A 20,832-nucleotide genomic window follows, 5' to 3' on the forward strand; every position below is an offset into this window, starting at 1 on the left:
GGGCTCAGTCCCTGGGTTGGGAAGATCCCTGAAGAAGGTAATGGCAACCCACTCCAGTATTCTTGCCTGGAGAATTTCATGAATAGAGGAGCCTGGCAGTCTATAGTCCCTGGGATTGCAAAGGGTCAGACACGACTGAGTGACTGACACTTTCACCACTTTCAGAAGGTTGTAGCAAGAGTTAGAAGACAGTTAGCATATAAGGTTAAAGGAGGACGCCAGGTGGAGGGTTTAGATGATCAGTTTCCAGAGTGATGTGTCTCAGTGTGTCATCTACGCTGTTCCTCCATCAGAACCTGAGAATAACTGGAGTTGGCTTGGGGGTGGGAAGTTCTCTCACAGCAAAGAATCCTTGATTCCACTCTAGATCTTCTTATGTAGAGTCATTGGGACCAGGAGCACAAGGATTTGTATATACAAGAACTCCTAGGTGATTGTGAAGTGCATTAAAGTTTGCAAACCACCATCTTGGAAGATAGGGAATAGTTTTATTGACTTAAATTAGAACACTAAGCATTACAACCCTAATATAGTAATTCCATAAAGAGATCTGCAAAATATGCTATCACTGTAAAACACTGAAACTTAGGGCAGGGATCTTTGATGGGTTTGTTCATTGATGGATTCCAAGTACCGAGAACAGTGGTTGGCCCAATTGGGGAATGTGTGAACTTTCAAGTGGCCCATTGGAAACTTTCAAGGTGCAAAATAACTTTGTATGAGCATATTTTACTCTGAGTGGTCCAACATTTCCATCAGACTTCTCATAAAAATTCACTTCTATCAGTTTTATCATTATTTCCTTAGAAATATGAACAGAGTGAAAAAGTATATTGGTTTTTGGAATTATTGATCTAAGTGTGACTTGAGGCTCTGGCATTTGGCAGCCGTGTGATATAACCAAGGCATTCCATCTTTCTAAACTTTGTTTTCCTCATCAATAAATCATCATCACCTCATTTAATGTCCATAAAAGTATCATGTGAATAAAAGGATCTTTGAAAAAAACAGGGCACTGTTATTAGGTGAATTATTACTTTTTATTTCTCAATTGCTTTGAAATATGATTTTGGGGGCAAAGTTCTAGATGGAAAAATTTAGTAAAATTAGGAAAAAATGTTTTCAAGACTTAGATGGCATAAGTAATACATAGCTATAGAATGTGTGGTGGCAAGGGTGATAAAGAACCCGCCAGCCAATGCAGAAGCGTAAGAGACACAGATTTGACCCCTGGATTGGGAAGATCCCCTGGAGAAGGGAATGGCAACACACTCCAGTATTCTTGCCTGGAGAATCCCATGGACAGAGGAACCTGACAGGCTATAGTCCATGGGGTTGCAAAGAGTTGGACACGATTGAAGCAACTTAGCACAGCACAGTATGGGAATAATGAGAGAATGAAAATATTCCCACTAAGTATTCCCTCCAAGAGATAATCATAGTCCAATAGTTGAAGGACAGTATTGCCTTTTGAAAATCAAATATTGATTTGTTGGAGAGATTGGCCTAGAATGTTACAGCTTAGTATTCTGTCACTCAGACACACAGCTCAAGCCAAATAACTTTCACTTAAAAACTTTTGGTGTAACAGGTATTTATCATTCATTATTTACTGCATCCTTGATATCCGAACATTGAAATCTAAGAGAAAAAAGTCGATTGTGCTGAAACCACGCAGACTTCAATGCCTCCTCAATTTTGGAAACTTAAGCACACCGCTTCCATCCTAAGACAGGATTTCAGTGACTAAGCAGATCTCTCCCTGAACATAAGGTAAGGAGAGTCTACCCTCCACTTTTTTCTAGCTGATCAACCAGATACACGTGAAGGAATTAACACTATAATCATTAAAGCACAGACAAAAATGTCATTTGTCAAGTGGCAAGAAACAGCTTTCTAATGAAAACACCATGCATTCCACAAAATTCTCAAAAACTTCATACTGATTTTATGCCTAAGTTAAACATTTTGGAAAGGCATTTCCCTTGTAGCACCAGAAATGAAAGCCTCAAATGCTTTGAAGTTAGAGATCTAACTGCCAACACAACTGGATGAGTCACATGTGATATAAAAATACCTATTTGGGGCTCTACTTTCAAATTAGAGCCACAACATAAAATCCACTTAATTGAACCAGGCTTCAAAGATTTCTGCACAAAAGTTAATAACAGCAATACAAAACAGTAGGCAGAAGAGAGTTTCTAACAGACAACCAAACTGTACATTTTCAAGACACATATAAGAGAAAGAAAACCAGTTCTGTGAATAATATATGAAATCATTCTGAAAAGATTTTCCACAGTAGTAAACTCTTGGTCACACATTTCTTTATCTAAAGCTGAAAACCCGAATCCCAAATGACAGCCTCATTTCTATAATCACAGCTTCATCAACTGAGGCTGTTTTGCCACAGATACCATACCATTATGATGAGGGTTCTGGGTCTACTCATTTCATCGTCAATTTCCAGAGGCAAAATTTCGTGGGATGGTTCCTCCTGGCGTCGTCGACAAATGTGTGGACAGCTCCTCTGGACCACAGAACGAAAAGCTTGAAGCAGAACAATGCTGGCAGTGCAGCCCATCGCTGCATCCTGGAGCCCAGAAAATAACTTCTATGTGGATGCTATGTTTGAAAAACAGTGGCTCCTTGTCCCTGAAAACAGCCTACATCGCAGCTGCAGCCAGCTCACTCTCCAATCACTTCCTTGAGCTCTGATCATCTGATCACCGCCAAATAGCTTGGATGCAGAGATGGGAAAGATTTGATCCACTGAAACTGAACACACTCAGGAATATTAGAGCATTTTGCCCAGAGAGCATTTCTCAATTCATCTCAAGAGCATGTTTCCTGTTCATTACAGTGATTCTCTTCAATTCCAGTTTTGGAGGTCTGATTAAAGATATCTTTCCCTCTCAGACACTCAAACAAATCACTCTTTTTCACATTAAACAACTGAAAAATTGACTTCACACTCACATGTTTTTTCCAAGGCAGAGGAGTGTCATATAAAGAGTGAAAGTGACTGTTGTCTTTTTAATGTAAAAACTTGCACAAGGAAATTTTACTAGACACCTCACTAAGTGATTGGGGTTGTGCTTATCGTAGCTCGTTAAGTTCCAGAAATGAAATGAACTCTATATATAAAGTGGGGAGTCCGCTGAATCAAAACGATTTATCCGAAGTATGCACGCGTTAACCAAAGCCATGTGAGTGACACTAGTGTTCCCCCTGTGATTTTCTTTCAATGGCTCGGTTGTTCTGTTCCCACGCATGCAGTTCTGCAGCCTGATACATTTTTATATTTACATAGGCGGCTTGCATGGCTGAAAATATCTGTTTACTGAGGTCGGGCATCGAGCTTTGCCGAGCTGACCTCTCAGAGAAAAAAAAAAAAGAAGAGCAGCTGTAAAGCATTTTCACCTCCTATCAATAAGAATTCAAGGCTTCAGGAAGGACTTTAAGGTCTCTGGCAGTTAAGAGTCTAGTATTCCCTGAATCCTGAGAGACTAGTCACTTAGGAGAGAACCGAGAGAGCTTAGGAGTCACGTGACTGGCTTGGACCGGCCTCAAGATCTAATGGTACACTGCAAGAGAATAAGACAACAGGGATGCTTGCACTAAAAATATCTCATGGAAAATAGATTTTGCTTACAAATGAGGAAACTACGAAATCCCCAGTAGGATTTACAATGTCGAGATCTTTCTGTCAAGCTAATCCTGTCCGTGTAACTCTCGGAGATTCAAAGTAAAAATGTTTTCTTTGGTTTCTAGGCCCCTCAGCGCAGAGAGTGTTACAGGAAGTTTGGAGGTTTCTTTTCCTCTAAGGTGTGGCCACTTCGGGCCCCAGTAAAGTGGCTTTCACAGAAGCATCTAGCAGAAGGCTCAATTAGGCATTAATTGCTCTGTAATCTGTCACAACACAGCTTCGTTTTAATTGGTATGTTTGCCAGAGGAGTAAAATATTTTTTTTCTTTTAAGAGGTACTGGCTGCCAGTAGTTTTTCATCTCCCTCTGTTTTGGGCAAACATATTTTAGTGCGGCTGGAAAAAGAAGAAAAAAATGCTAATGATGCTGGCAAGTCCTTTAAGTCCCTCTGGACCTTTGTCAGAGTGCCCGGGTGCTAATCTAAACCATTTTTTTTTTTTTTTTAACTCTAAACAACTAGGGCATTTATTGAAGAGAGGTTACAATTTAGCCCGCCAGGCTTGCATATTGAATATATATATATATATATATATATATATATATATATATAAATGGTGTCCCACCAGAGACAAAATATGGAATGGGCTTCCATGATTATGAATGTGCCTTTTCAGATCTGATTGCTCCTTGGCGCTCCCTGGATGTCAGTGCCCACCCTCGCCCACCCACTCCCATACCCCATGACCTATCACCCTCCAGTCATCCCCTCAGGTTCTGGTCATCTGCTCAGGGCTGAAGAGCTTGAATACAGCAAGGCACTGACTGGGGGTCATTAAACATTCCCCAGCAGCTCCTGTGGGCTACAAATAAGAGAAGGTGGAGCCCTAAGTTACAAACCATGTGCTTGGCAGGAAAGAGGCAGTTTGCATCCCAAACTCCTTTCTAGCCATCTCTCCCTAAGGCTGGCTAACCTCTGGGGTCTCTTCTGGAGTCAGACGATCTGGCAGATGCCGAAGTCTTTGGGGAAATAAATGACGTGCTTTCTGGCTATTAGAGTCCTGTATTCATCGATCCCTGAACTGCCTCTGAGGAATTCAGCCCTATTATTGATGGACTGCTATTACTGATGGGAGTCTCAAAATTCTCTCTCTCTCTTCTAACTTCCATCATCAAGGAAAGGGAACCTCCAAGAATTAGTTTCTTGGGAATTCAATTCACAACTGCAGTTATCCAATGGAAAAGAGGCTGGAAGGATGAAAACCAGAGAATGACAGCTGGACACACAGTCCAATGTTTTCTTATGAAAAATTTCAAACACGCAAATTCAAAATTGCAGGAAAAGGATTGGGTTCTGAGATGTTTGAAAGAGGAAATTAAGCTAGGGATGTGGCAAAGTGGGGGAGGAGATAGATCAACCCACAGAGATAAGGTCCCTTTTTCCCCTCATGTTTGGCATAGATGTTGATACACAGGAAATATTTTAAAAGGAAGAATCAATTCCCTGAAGGTGTCTGCTAGTTTCTTTGAAGTATTAATAAAATGAATCACTAATTTGGCCTTTAAACATTAAATGTGCATGAAATGCTATTGCTGATAACAAGAGGTTATCTTAGAAAACCAACATGAGCTCAGATGCAAATATCATAATTAAGAAATGAATACATGTGTTTCCTTTCCTCCTTCCCAAAGTCCAAGTGAAATTACCAAAAAAGCAGTATAAAAGGGGAATATATTCATTACAGTGAGAAAGTGGGGGTGGAGGGATGGATCTTTGAACAGAGTTTTCGGAAAATTTCTCTGAAAATTGAACCTGATCACATTGAGTGATAACTAAAAATGAAGGATGAGCAAGAACTTCGGGGGCAGGAGGACACGGTAGAAAGAGGAGCCACAGTTCTCAATAGAGCCCTGGAGGGGGTCGGAGTTCCAGGGAAGTAGGTGCTCGGTGTGAGAAAGTAGCTAACTGACACCCATCCCACCACCAACCCCAGGAGACAGAACTGTAGAGCATGTGACAACAGCAGAGGGGCAGACGCTTCCAGAATAAGGAGCACAGGGGTCAGCACCCCTTGGCCAGTGGAGGCAGGCGTGTCTGCAGCCTGCTTGCCTGGCTCACACTCACAGTGAAGAAAGATGGCAACTGGCACACATGTCAACCTGTGAGCAGGTATGGGGTTGACCACATGAAGAAGTGGGCCTCCAGGGCTCTTCTTCCTGTTCCTGGAGCCAGAGGGCAGAGTACTCAGGCTACCCAAACTAAGTGGGTCCCTCCTTATATGTGGACTTATTCATAGAGGGAAGGGCTTACCTGGTGGCTCAGAGGGTAAAGCATCTGCCTGCAATGCGGGAAACCTGAGTTCGATCCCTGGGTTGGGAAGATCCCCTGGAGAAGGAGAGGGTAACCCACTCCAGGACTCTTGCCTGGAAAATCCCATGGACGGAGAAGCCTGGTAGGCTACAGTCCATGGGGTCGCAAAGAGCTGGACACGACAGAACGACTTCACTTTCACTTTTCTTTTCATTCATAGAGGGACTGGCAATGTACAGACTGGGCAACACAGTTCAAGTCTAGTCCAGGCAGTAGCCTGGTGGAAGAGGCAGCAGAGAGGCTCCCATGAGCTGCAGAGTGTGTCAACTCGATCAAGTTGCTTGACCTCCCTGAGCCTCGAGAATATCCACTGTAACACGGAAATTATTCTTTACCATCTATTAGGATGTAGGTGCGAGGAGAGGACCTGAAAAGATCAATGTGTATATGTGTGCGCCCAGTTGTCTCCTATTCTTTGCAACCCCACGGACAGTAGCCCACCAGGCTCCTCTGTCCAAGGGATTTTCCAGGCAACAATACTGGAGTGGGCTGCTATCTCCTATTCCAGGGGATCTTCCTGACCCAGGGACTGAACCCCAGTCTCCTGTCTCTTCTGTGTTGGCAGGCAGGTTTCTTACCACGAAGCTACCTCATCAATCACTGAACAAGTGTGAGGCTACCTCTGTTGATGGGGAGAGTGGAAGATTGGTCGCCTCCCCCGCGAAGCATCTCCGACAGCCCACACCTCACAGTTCAGAACGTCAGTCCTTATTACTGCACCCTGTGGGTTTCCTAACTCACAAACAGGCTGAAAATACGTTCTGATGGATTTCATTTCTAAGGGCTGTCATCCCCTTTCTGTAAGAGCTGGGATTGTGCTTGCTTTACTATATGTCCTCTGTAACCATGAAGTAGATGCTCAGTGAACAATAATAATAACAACAGTAATATTTACAATAAAGTAAGCCATCCATAGCACTTACTATGTGCCAAGCACAGTTCTATCTAATATTTACACATATTGATCCACATACATCTCTATTATGAGGTCATGATCTGATCATTCCCATTTTACAGCTGAGGAAACCGAGGCACAGAGAAGTTAAGTGACTTGTTGCTAGAATCACGCCGAGTAACTGGCAAAGCCAGATCTGGCTACTGGGTATGAAATTTTTAAAACCAGTTCTGAAAGCCAAATATGTGCCAAGTAAACCTTGTATCTTCCAAAGGTGGATTTATACCAGAAAAATATTATTTGGCACATGGCAGGGTGTATGGAGGCAACCTTGGAACATCCCCTTTGAGAGCTGGTTTGTCCTTCATAGGAAAGTCTGTGATGTTTCCTTGGATCACAGTTTTAGAAGGCAGCTAGTAGTGTTAGCAGAATGTTTTGGGTGACCATTTAAATTACATTTTGATGGGAACTTACAACGTTTAAAAATGTAATGAATTTGATAACAGAATTCTTAAAAAGATGTATTTACTGTGTGAAGCATTCATTGGCAGAAACCACTCACCTATTCAAGCTGGCTCTGAAAGCACAAGTGGGAATATGGAATTGTGACTGGCGCCTTTGTTACTCCTTGATGCAGTGTCTATCCTTACATACAAAGATGCTGGCTAACACTGAAATACCCCCAGAAAAGAGGCTACTTTGGGTCCAACAGGAATGAAGCCATCACCCTAGGACACTGTTTGAACCTGGACATGGCTCCAAGAGAAAACCTGCTACCACTTGCCTTTGAATCCATGGGAAGTTGATAGCCTGAACTACTGTTCACAGGGATCCAGCCATTCGCTTTTCTGGGCCAGCGTGAAAATTTGGTGAGGGCTCTGAAGCTGGTGCATTGCAACTGTCTCCCAGTCTTTGTTGCCCTTCCTTCACCACCAGCGCTATTCTATACAGAGTTGTATGATGGCAAGAAACTGGAGACCAAGGACAAAGGCTGAAACTTGCACCCACTTGTTTAAGTTGGAGCACAGCCTTTCCATGGGAATTCAGTGCTTTGTGGAGTGAATCAGTCAATCAATATGGAGTGAAAATAAACTCCTCTTCCTCATTATTATTATCATCAAGGTCTGAATCTTGTTGGGGTTCTCTGTGAGTTTTCCAGAGGCTCAGCAATTGTGACCAAGTGAAAGTGACCCTAAAGGAGGAGAACTCTCCTAGACTAAAGGCAACTGAGAATTTAACCCCAAGCTGAGTAAAACCGTTTCATGGACTTGGCCATTTTCCAGGGCAGGGATTAGCAAGAATCTTTTAACTTGTCTATTTCCAGATGGGTAAGTCCCCTCAGGTATATAAATTCAATTAAACGGATAGGATAGGAGGGAGTTGGTCAGTATAAAACACAACCCAGCAAAGTGATTCTCCCTGAGGCCCAGTTATTCCTTATCAACTTGCATCTTTGCCTCTCTTGGTGCTACTTCAACTCAAGAGCTTGGGACTCAGGTCCATTTTGATAGCAACTATGACCTCTTTCCCCCCATTTGTGATTTGTAGAGTTCTCTTCTTCCAGCTCCTATCTCTTCATTTGCACTTAATTATAGTGCCTCCCCTTTACAGGCATCTTTTCCACTTGCTGACATTTACTGAGTTGTACAATTAATCACTTTGGCAACAGGCACACTGTTCTTTCATTTAAAAAACCCAGGTGCTGTTGCCAAGCACATCTTTTCTTCACTTCCCTCCCTTTGGCACCAGTGCGGCTAAAAGCAGATTTCTCTTTGGTATGTTTAGGTGCTTCAGAAAATCTTCCTTCATTGCTCTCTCAAGTGGCTTCCTCAGCAGCTTCTTGCAGAGTACATGGATAATGTCAATGTTTTGTTAATATCACACCTTACATTTCTCAGGCTTCTGCATTTGACTGTATTCTTCTCTGGTCAGAGTTAATCTTTCTTATTCTTAGTAGAAGGCAGTACAGCGTAGCAGTTAGGCAAAAGCCTGAGAAGTGGACTGGGAATTTAAACCCACAGTTGAGATACTTGCTACCTTTGTGGCGTAAAGCAAAAGTTTTAAGCCTCAGTTTCCTCCTCTGTTAAATGAATGGATACTCATGAGGATCCAACTGCCCTGTGCCCAGTGCTTGGCACAGTGCCAGACATATGGTAAGTAAGGATTCAACACACATGAGTTAGTTATTATTGGAAGAGAAAAAAGATCTAAGGATTTCAGACATTGTTTACTTTTTCCCTGTCCCCTTTACAAGTGGTTAAAAAAAAAAAAAAATCTCTGACTCTTCCTTGCTGAGGGACACACGATTCCCTGGGTGATGGAGGAATGGGCATGCCTCCTCTGAGCTTTGAAGTTGGGTCCCACGGTAACATGAGACCAGTTCCATAACTCCTTCCCAGTCCTTTTCCATGAGTAAACACATTTAAAATAATATAATAATACCTCACTTACCCAGAGGGCACTTATTTTGCAACCTCAACTATTCTGATCACAGCCAAGTTCTGGGAAGCAACAGAAACAACTTCTGCAGGGCCCGAAAGAGACAGTACCCAATTCATTACTCTGGGACGCTTACAGGAGTGGGTTAGAGAAGGGGTTTTCATACCTGTACCAGTTACAGCCACCATACACAGGATTCCAAAGACCTTGCTGAACGAAGCTTGCAAAAGCCTCTGACCAGATGCAATGTAACTGTGACTTGCCCTGGGCCAGTGGGAATAGGGCACAGCCACTTACAACTGGAAGGATGTCCCTCCTGATGGATGGAGTGCTGACAGCCTCTAACTTCTTCAAAGGGTTTCAAGGGTTCCAGCAATTAATCCAGCCAACCAAGACCCACACCACCAAATGGGATGGTGGACTGTGTTCCTGGGGCAAGGATGAGGGTGCATGATTCAAGCAACTGATGGGGTGCTGACAGCTTCTAACTTCTTCAAAGGGTTGCAGGGGTCCCAGCAATTAAACTAGCCACCCAAGACCTACACCACCAAATGGGACTGTGGACTGTTTTCCTAGGGCAAAGATGAGGGTGCATGATTCTAGCTTGGTACCTGGGAAGTGATTCTGAGTTCAAATCCTCTGAACCTTATTTTCCTCAACTGGTATACTGGAACCATGATGCCCTCTTTTGCAGAGTTATTATAACAGAAGACATGCTATGAATAAAACACTGGCATAAATGGTAGATTTTATCACTCTTTTAGCTGTATTATGAATAAAACTATTATGTTTATTATCATTATTCCAAGAAAGAGCCAAAAAAGGTAAGTAACAGACTGTAAGTCAAGGTTCAAGGCTAATACAGTCACATATAATACACCAGCAAGAGAGCCTTGGCACTAGAATGAATTGTCAATGTCAAGAGTGAGATGAAGCAGGAAGTGTCTTTGGCTCCTCATCACCAGTCAGTGAGCCCAGGGTACGCGCTTGAGTCTAACTAACTTAAAAGTACAAGCCCTAACAAAAGAAAGAGCTAGGATTTCCCTGGTGGTACAGTGGATAAGAATCTGCCTACCGATGCAGACGACATTCATAGTCTGGGAGGATTCCATACACCATGGGGCAACTAAGCCCATGTACCACAGCTACTGAAGCCTGTGTGCTCCAGTAGTGAGCCACAACTATTGAGCCTGTGTGTCGTAACTACTAAAGTCCATGTGCCTAGGGCCCATGCTCTGCAATAAGAAAAGTCAAATTATGTGCAGCGGTGACAGCTCCAGAAGGAAGAGAAAACTGTGAAACATTTGAGATAAACTTCCACCAACGACTGCTTTTAATTCTTAAAAGTTTGTGACTAAATGGGGTCAATTATATGATCTTCAAAAGTTAGCTATGTAAAAACTGTTCTGAGCCGTGGCTGGATCAATGAGCTATTAACTGTACTTTCAGTACTTGTTCTATTTTATTTTCTGTGCTCATTTCTTTCCCCTTTGAATTGTGGCAGGAATTAGCCACCCACATCCTAAACATTCCAAGTTAAATCTCGTTTACAATAATCATGAACTGCTTTCCAAACGTGAAAATGGCAGTCTTTTAAGTCATTTTCAAATGTGCTTTTCCAAACCAATTTGAGAGCTGAAAAGGATGGTGTCAACCTGAGCAAATCTCAACTCCATATTCTTTGCCAGGACTCAGGGGAGCAGCCCAACATTATCATTTTAGGGTTGGCACAAAGCTCCCAGCTCAGGCTGTTGAAAGGAAATGAGGACAAAGCAAGGTTTAAACCCAGCAGGAGTAGGAGGGGCAGGGCTGTATTCAAAAGATTAACTTGATAAGATAATGTTCAACTTCTCTTTAAATCCTAAAGTGCAGGCTGTGGATTCCTCAAGTTTGTGTTCCTATTGTCTTCAGTTTCTGCTACAGATAAATGAAGCTACTGCAGTTCTGCAGGAGGACTTGGGTACCCTGCATCCCAGGGGGATGTGATAGGAACAGCAGTGGATGGAGTTTGGGCTCTGACACTAATTAAGACTTCAGACAGGTCTTATTACTCCTGTCTCTCTGGATCTAAGTTTGCTTATCCATAAAGTTAGAGGTCTTTCCAGTAGTCACGTACGGATGTGAGTCCAGTAGTCATGTACGGATGTGAAAGCTGGACAATAAAGAAGGCAGAGTGCCTGAGAATTGATGCTTTCAAACTCTAGTGCTGGAGAAGACTCTTGCAAGTCCCTTGGAAAGCAAGGGGATCAAATCAGTCAATCTTAAAAGAAATCAACCCTGAATGCTCTTTGGAAGGACTGATGCTGAAGTTGAAGCTCCAATACTTTGGCCACCTGATGCAACCAGCTGACTCATTGGAAAAGACCCTGATGCTGGGAAAGATTGAAGGTAGAAGGAGAAGGGGGCAACAGAGGATGAGATGGTTGAAAGGCATCACTGATTCAATGGACATAAACTTGGGCAAACTGGGGGATGGTGAGGGACAGGGAAGCCTGGCGTGCTGCAGTCCATGGGGTCTCGGAAGAGTCGGACACAAGTTAGCAACTGAACAACAGCAACAACAAAGTTAGAGGGTAAGAAGAGATGACCTCAGGTTCCTTCTAGGTCTAGAATCTAAAGGCTTTCTCTGTCTATAGATTCACTAAGTCCAATAACAGATGTCTGGGCTTTGGAGTAAAGAAGAGATAGGAAGAGATGTTGTTGGTATCTCTCTCATTCCCCCACCAATATTTTTAAAAAGGCAACAGTGAATCACAAGCAATGTGGAAAAACAGGTAGAAGCACTCTGACGAGTGAGAGTGAAGAGAAAAATATTGGGATTGAGGGAGTGGATGGAGGTTCAACTGAACCCATTCCCTTTTTCTTGGTGATCAAGTCATTTCTCAAGTCAGAAGCCAGGAGGACCTCCTTGTTCCCCATCCTGATCCAGCCTAGTAGCCAGAATAATCACTCCAGTGTGGTCTAATGTGTACACAGCAATGTCCTATGGAACAGGAGCAGACTGATGGGATGGTAACAATAAGACTTGGCTGGTTTTTCTTCGGAGGTATGATATGATCATTTTGGTGTAGCATACACCTGAGTTTGTCACTCACTACCTGGATTACTGACCCCAAAAACAACCTTTTGAACTTCGCTTCCATTTCAGTGAAATGGGACTGATGATAGTTTTTTATCCCTACGCAATAAGATGTGTGCGTGCGTGCAAAGTCACTTTAGTCCCGTCTGACTTTTTGCGACCCTATGGACTGTAGAACACCAATAGGCTCCTCTGTCCATGGAATTCTCCAAGCAGGAACACTGGAGTCGATTGCCACGCCCTCCTCCAGGGAATCAACTGGACCCAGGGATCGAACCTGTGCTTGTTATGTCTCCTGCCTTGGCAAGGCAGGTTCTTTACCACTAGTGCCACCTGGGGAGCCCACCTGCTAGGATGAGAAGGAGTAAATGAGATAATCCAAATGAAGCACTTAAGACACTTTTAACACTGTTCCTAGGATGGAGGAAGGACCCAATAAATAGAGAAGCTCTGTTCAGGGACTTTCAGAGTTGATAGCTACACACCCAGTGAGGCAGTCATGTCTCTCCCTGCTGGGCGATGGTAGCAGTCATGGAGAAGCAGAAAACCTTCTTTAGTAGAAGAAATCTCTGGGCTCTCAGTATTTTAGAAGAGAAGAATGCAAGACAGAACACAGGATGTTCATGTTTACCCTTTAGGCAAAGTATTGTCATCCTGTTTTCTATTTAGACACAGAAAGAAATAGGAGGAAGACTCAGATTTCAGGGAACTGAATGCTCTTCCCTTCGCCCACTCTGACCCCTCACCAAGGAGGACATAGGAGCCCTGCTTTGCACTGAGGGAGGGGCTACAGAAGCCCTGACCAACTTGTGGCAGGTTTCCTATCAGCCTAGACTATACATGCCTTCTTGGACCTGGAAGCAGGTCAGCACGTGGTCAAGCTGCCAGAGGACAAAGCTGCAGTGCCAATGATTTTTCTCAGGGTGGCTGGAATTTTTCTCTTGGGGCTGAGATCCAAACCTCCACACTGGTGAGTTTCTACTTCTGAAAATCTGTAAGTCTGGTCATACATGATGAAATTTCCCAAAATTCAACTGCAAGTGCCCCTAGGTCTTTAGAAATATAAGTGTCATCAGGAAATGATGCTATTCCATTCCTCAAAACCAATGCCAAATATTTTAGTGCAAATCTTAATAAAGATCTAATCTGCACCCAACGTGGGGGGATAAGAGAAGGAATTTGCTATGAACATATTTTGCCTTTTAAAGCAGTCTATCACTACACAAAGAAGAGAGTGAAAGCCTGGCTTAAAACTCAACATTCAAAAAAGTAAGATCATGGCATCCGATCCCATCACTTCATGGCAAATAGATAGGGAAAAGGTAGAGGCAGTGACAGATTTTCTTTTCCTGCACTTCAGGATCACTGCAGATAGTGAGTGCAGCCATACAGTCAGGGCTGCATGCGATGAAATTAAAAGATGCTTACTTCTTGAAAGACAATCTATGACAAACCTAGACAGAATATTAAAAAGCAAAGACATCATTTTGTCAACAAAGGTCCCTATAGTCAAAAGTTATGGTTTTTCCAGTAGTCATGTACAGATGTGAAAGTTAGACCATAAAGAAGGCAGAGCACCAAAGAATTGATGCTTTCTAACTGCGGTGCTGGACAAGACTCTTGAGGGTCCCCTCTACTGCAAGGAGAGCAAGCCAGTCAATTCTAAAAGAAATCAACCCTAAATGCTCATTGAAAGGACTGATGCTGAAGCTGAAGCTCTGATACTTTTGGCCACCTGATGCAAAGAGCCAACTTACTGGAAAAGATCCTGAGGAGAAGAGGAAAACAGAGGATGAGATGGTTGGATAGCATCACCAACTCTACGGACATGAACTTGAGCAAACCTTGGGAGATAGGGAAGGACAGGAAAGCCTGGCATGCTGCAGTCCATGGGTCACAAAGAGTCGGGCATGACTTAGCAACTGAAAAACAACAGTCACTACACATCTAAGGATAAGGACACAGCACTTCAGATCACTTTGTAATTCACTTAATATATCAAATTCATTTGGACAGGAATAGGCTAGCAATTTATATTATGACCACCTCTGAAGGCATTAAGGAGGATATAAGTTGAGGAGGATATCAGCTTGGGAAGCAAGTTTACCCTTACAGACAGCCTCTGTATTGTCTAGTGTATGTGCTGGGTAAGGAGGACTTGGGCTTCCCAGGTGGCGGCAGTGGTAAAGAATTCTTCTGCCATTGCAGGAGATGCAAGAGAGGGATTGGGAAGATCCCCTGGAGGAGGAAATGGCAAACCACTCCAGTATTCTTGCCTGGAGAATCCCAAGGACAGAAGAGCGTGGCGGGCTACAGTCCATAGGTCACAAAGAGTCAGGACTGAGCACACACAAACACACACAGGAGGACTCTGCCAACCATTGGCAATGGTTTGGGAAGTCAGGTCTGGGTCTTACTAGCTTGGTCCTCTTCAGTGAGTCACATAACTCTTCTTTGCTTTCAGACTTACCTCAGAGGACTGTTGTGAAAATTAAGTGAGATAATCCGTGTAAAAGTACATATGTGAAATGTCAACAAGTGTTCTGAACAGTGCCACAGGATCACACCACCTGCTATTGATGTTAAGCTATGGTTTCAGATTTCTACCTATTTCCACAAAAAGGCAGAGCCACACACCTGTGACAAAGTCTGGACAAGATGGTGTGTGATCAGAAGGGCCCTTGGCAAGCTACTTTCCGTTATGACAGGAAGTGGATGTTGGCACACTGGTGATGAAAACCTGGTTAACTGTGTGAATCTTAGTAAGTTCACTGTTTTCAGGATGTGGAAAGTGACCATGGATGCATTTTTTACTCTTGTTTTTTTTTTTTTTTTTTTTTGAGAAAAAGCTGTTGTATGCAATGGAAGGTTTTTAAGTATACATTGCTCACACCCATGGCCATCAACTTGCTTTTGCATGAAAAGACCACTACTGACTTTCAAAATTCAATTTTAACAAAAACCAAGTCTGTTTAGATGAGGTGCATTTGTATGCAGCATCGCTGTTCTTTGGCCTTTTAAACTGTACTGTAACTGATACTATTTGCTTCATTGGCATTGATTGTGGGATAATTTCAGTCAATGGGCAAGCTGTCCAAAATAAAAGCCTGGGACATTACTTGGCTTAACCATTTCTCTTTCCTTGCTTAGGTCTTTTGAGCCAAATTGCTCACATCTTACATCCCTAAAAATAAATTTCTCTTAAGTCTCCTACAGCTTCCAGTAAGCACCCCATCTTGCTCCTCTCCATTTCAGCCCCAAGTGGGAAAAGCTCACCCTATATCTGAGGGTCAGATGCAGTGGGACATGGTAGTCACTGGTTGTGGGGAAAGGAGGTGAAAGGCTAAGCTGCTTGGTATGACACAGAATATCAGAACTAAATCAGCAGCAAAACAAATCCTAAATACCAGTCATCCATCAAAACTTAAGGGATCAGTAACAATGAATCAGCGGCTTCGCTGGTGGCTCAGTAGCAAAGAGTTCACCTGCAATGCAGGAGCTGCAGGAGGTGAGGGTTCGATCTCTGATTTGGGAAGATCCCCTGGAGGGAGGGTATGGCAACCTACTACAGTATTCTTGTCTGGGAGGGGCTACAGTCTATGAGGTTGCAAAGAGTTGGACATGACTGAAGCTACTTAGCACATATGCACACACAAACATGAACCAGAACACAGTGGTTTACAGGCTGTCTCTGTGGGGTCTGATGCCAGAGTCCAAGTCCTGGCTCAGACATGGATCAGCGATGTGATGAGATGTGATGATGGATAAGAGACTTCACGTCTCTAGGTGTCATCTGTAAACTGAGGAAAGGAAGCGTGGTAACAGTTACAATGACCATATAATTGCTGGACCAAACCAGGACCCTTTTAGAGGGTGCTATTAATAATGACACCAGAATATTAGGCATAAATAGGGACTATGCAGAGACAAAATTGGATGCATGGTCACCTTGGTAATAATTTCTACCATGTATGGTTGCTATGGGGCTTCTCTGGTAGCTCAGCTGGTAAAGAATCTGCCTGCAATGCAGGAGACCCTGGTTCGATTCCTGGGTTGGGAAGATCCCCTGGAGTAGGGCATGGCAACCCACTCCAGTATTCTTGTCTGGAGAATCCCCATGGACAGAGGAGTCTGGTGGACTATAGTGCATGGGGGTCACAAAGAGTTGGACATGACTGAGCGGCTAAGCACAGCACAGCACATGGTTGCTATGAAAATCAAATAAGGGGAAAAAATCAAAATAGGTAATCCATGTGAAATCATTTAGGCAGGCATTTGGTATAACGGTGTCGGTAAATGTTAGCAACATGAGCAGGACTTAAGGGTCAAGGGATCTAATTTGAATATGATGATAAGAAGTGCTGAGCAGCTTTGGAACTTGGTTCTGCATGGAGGTGGTTGGCTAGGAAGGAGATTAAATTCCAGGTTGGGAGGGGATGGTAGCCCCAGACATTAGATGGAGGAGGGATAGAAGCAAGATCTGAAGCTTCACTAATCATGGTGACTGAGGTTAGGGGCAGAGGAAGGAAAGGAAAGAGTTCCAACTCTTTCAAGTGTTCATGTGGCCTCTTGAGAACTTGGTTTCCTCTAACCTGGGATCCCTAAATCCTCGCTTCTGATTTCAAAATCTACTCCACCCCGTGAAAGTCTATTTCCATATTTCCATTTAGATATTCTGTTCCCTGCCAAGTTCAATATTGCCTTTGTGCCTTGTTTCTGAGTCAGCTCTGCCTTGCAACTGTCCTGTTCTGCGTATTTTTATTTTTATTTAATTTTTCTTTTATATTGGAGTATAACTGATTTACAAAGTTGTGTTGGTTTCAGGTGTACAGTAAGGTGATTCAGTGATACATACACATATATCCATTCTTTTTCAAATAGGTTATTATAGACTGCTGAATAGAGTTATCTGTGCTATACAATAGGTCCTTGTTGATTATCGCTTTTATATACAGTAGTTGTCTGTTGGTTTTAATGGCTGCACCATTGTTCTTTAGACTTTAGGGTAATCTTTGTTGCCTCCTTCTTCATGGCCATGCACATTGAATAGGCAACAAGCCCAGCTCATAAGCACAGCTAATAGAGGATAAGAGTCAGAGAACAGCTCATGCGGGGAATATATGTGAAACCCAGGCTTGATGACACAGGGGGCTCATCTCAGGAATGGTGAGCACAAGAACTGAAGTCCAGAGTTCCCAGCAAGCCAAGGAGGACCAGAGTAGAATCTGGAAGGAGAGTCATTACCAGACATGCAATGTGGTCCAAAGCCACGGAGAGGATTTTAGATCTGGAGACAGTTTCCCAGAGGGAAGAGTGGTGTCCAGAAGAGAGTGGAGAACCCAGGGGGCTCCAGAAGAGGAGTGCAATGTGGGTGTGTGGGGCTGGGGATACAGACAGCATTCCATGGAACAAATGCACATCTTTCTGGCTGTCTCCTGTCTGTGTTTTCTCCAATGTAGGTTCCAAAATCTGTGAAGCTGTATGCCCTCAGATCTCCCAGAGACTTGTGAGATTCCTTGTTTCAATTCCTTGTGCCACCCCCCAGGTCTCGTTCTTATCACTTGCAATCTCATGGTATTCCAAGAGCCAGTCATCGTGTGGGCCTGTTTAGTCACTCAATCATGTCTGACTCTTCGGACCCTGTGAACTGTAGCCCATCAGACTCCTCTGTCCATGGGATTTCTCAGGCAAGAATATTGGAGTGAGTTGCCATTCCCTTCTCCATGGGATCTTCCCGACCCAGGGAATGAACCCACATCTCCTGCATTGCAGGCAGAGTCTTTACCATTGAGCCACCAGGGAAGCCCAGAGCCAGACATAGATGGTTTAAAAATGGCAATCTAAAAAAACAAACAAACAAAAAATGGCAATCTAGTTTCAATTCCCAATAAGTGTTACATGTGTTGTACGTTTTCCAGCTATTTTCTTAAAATTTTGCTTCTCTTGCTGCTTGTCTGTGAGTCAGCACAAGCAGATGAATGAATATGAATGAATAAGTGGCAAATGAACTTACTAAAATCACTCGGAAGCATCTGGTTTTACTTGGCTCAGCACCTTGGTGTTTTTTTTGTATTATTGTTTTTCTTTGTAAATATTTACTCACATCCTCCTTACATTGTCCTCAGTGTCAGAAGCAATGACCCATCTCTGTGCACTCAACAATTCCATCCATCACTCCTCTCCCTTCTACTGGCTCCTTCCCCTCAGCAGCACAAAAGCTTCTTCCACACATCATACAAAAAAAAAAAAAAAACATCTCTTCAACCCTGAAATTTCTATGGCTCCTGAACTCTCTCACCTTCCCTTCCAGGCAAACAACTGGAAAGCATCATCTAAAGGCCCTATTTTTTTCCTTCCTCTTCTCCCATCCACTCTTAACACCCTGACACTCACTTCACTGACTTCTTCCTCTTCAACAAAGGGTCATAAATAACCTCTGCCAGTGATTTCTAGATAGAAAAAAGACGGCTGACATCCTGCAATGTACTTTTTTCTCTTACAAAAGTGTTGCTCTTGAAATATCACCCATAGCAAGAAATTTCATGTGCAAACTTCCAAGGCTGCTTCTGCATGTTACCCAGGGAGCAGGTTCAGCTTAATGAGGTGTTAATATGTCAACCTTCCTTCTTCCTTCCTTCCTTTCCTTCTTAATAATCATGGAAAGAGGAAAGGAAGGAAGGTAGGGGGGTGGAAAGGAAAAGAAGAAATCTCCATTTAATGAATATTTACTGAAGGTCAGTCTATGCTAGGCACTGTCTCAGGCTAGGGCAGTGAACATGGAGACGAGAGCTCTTGCCCCTCGGGGATTATATTCTGGTGTCAATCTCAAATAAAATGCAATGTCCTATTAGTAAAGCTTACCCATAAATACCACAATGGTATTTTTGAATGGATTATTTTTAATTTTTTTTAATTAAAATATATTTTTACAATGCTCTGTTGGTTTCTGCCATACAACAATGCAAATCAGCCATAATTACACATACTTCCCTTCCCTCGCTGGCCTCCCTCCCCTCCCCCATTTTATCCCTTCAGGTCATCATAGAGCACCAGACTGGGCTCCCTATGTTACACAGGAACTTCTCACCAGCTATCCATCTTACAGGTGATAGGGTATGTATGTTGATGCTACTTTCTCCATTCATCTCACTCTCTCATCAACTGATGAATGGATAAAGAAGATGTGGTACATATATACAATGGAATGTTACTCAGCCATAAAAAGGATGAATTCAAGTCAGTTCTAGTGAGGAGGATGAATCAAGAGCCTGTTATACATAGTGAAGGAAGTCACAAAGAGAGAAACAATGCATATATATGGAATCTAGTAAAATTGATATCGATGAACCTATTTGCAGGGTAAGAAAGGAGATGCAGATGTAGAGAATGGATGGGTTCTTTATCCTAAAATGAGCACCGTCTGGTGCACTGTCCAAAATTTCAGAGGAGAAAAATTAAGGTCAAAGAAGCAACTTCTCCTAGGTCTTCAACCTGAGAATTACAACCTGATGATATATAGCAGTAAATATTAGAACTTATTCTATAGAATGCCAAGTGCTTGGGAAAGCTCAGCAGTAGACTGAAAGCTTTATTATGTGTGATGTAACAGGTTCCCTCTGATGGTTCTTCAGAACACATCCTGCTCAGTGTTACAAGGCACTGATCCAGTCATTGTTAAATGGACAAGTGACCTTAAATTCGAAAACTACAGACTATCAAAGGGTAAGAGCATGTGGCTTTTCACATTACACACCTTCTGTGCAAAAATACAGCTGGCCCCAAGAAACTGATACACAGATACACACACACACATGCACACACACACACACAGAGTAACTAGCTCTACAGGTCATGCTTCAGACTCATTGCTGCAGTTCCTAATGGTTTGTGTATCTGGTTTCTAAAAACACAAGGAAAGAATCATGACCTCTGGGCAACTCTTAGCGTTTGAAAATACACATTCTGTTTATTACAGTCATTAATGGAATTGTGCTTTCCATGTATGGAAGACCAAAAGGTAAATGCTTTAATAGGGAAAGAAACAACCCACTTAATTACGCTTTTGTCTTTCCTTTTTCTGATAAGAACAGCCAACATGAGATCTACCCTTCTAATGGATGCTTAAGTGTACAGTAGTATAGGAGTGTTGCTTATGGACACAATGTAGTACAGCAAATCTGATAGAATTGAGCTTCATCCCCATTGCCTAGCAATCCTTCTTTCCCCTTCTCCACTTAAAAAAGAAATAAACATATCTTAGAGCAGCCTATTCCACATTTAAACTGTTTTGTTTTGAGCACTTCCTGTCCACAGCTCATGGAAAGTAATAACACCAATCCGGCTAGGAGGCCAACAGAATTTCAACATATTTACAACATCTGGAGGGTATCTTTGCCAAGAGAG

The 20,832-nt window shown here is 42.9% G+C and overlaps 1 protein-coding gene across 8 annotated transcripts in view; it reads right to left on the minus strand.

Moving 5' to 3' along the window:
* The window catches only part of DOCK10 (dedicator of cytokinesis 10), a 305,001-nt gene that overhangs the window by 235,748 nt on the left and 48,421 nt on the right, over positions 1-20,832 (minus strand). The window contains exon 1 of one of the 8 annotated variants that reach the window (XM_010802445.4): positions 2,423-3,048. The exons of 2 other annotated variants lie outside the window; for them this stretch is intronic. In XM_010802445.4, coding sequence (XP_010800747.1) covers positions 2,423-2,584 — 162 coding nt within the window. In that variant the 5' untranslated portion in view covers positions 2,585-3,048. 8 annotated transcript variants of the gene reach the window in all.

This window comes from Bos taurus, chromosome 2, assembly GCF_002263795.3.
Source record: "Bos taurus isolate L1 Dominette 01449 registration number 42190680 breed Hereford chromosome 2, ARS-UCD2.0, whole genome shotgun sequence".
Taxonomy (NCBI): Eukaryota; Metazoa; Chordata; class Mammalia; order Artiodactyla; family Bovidae; genus Bos; species Bos taurus.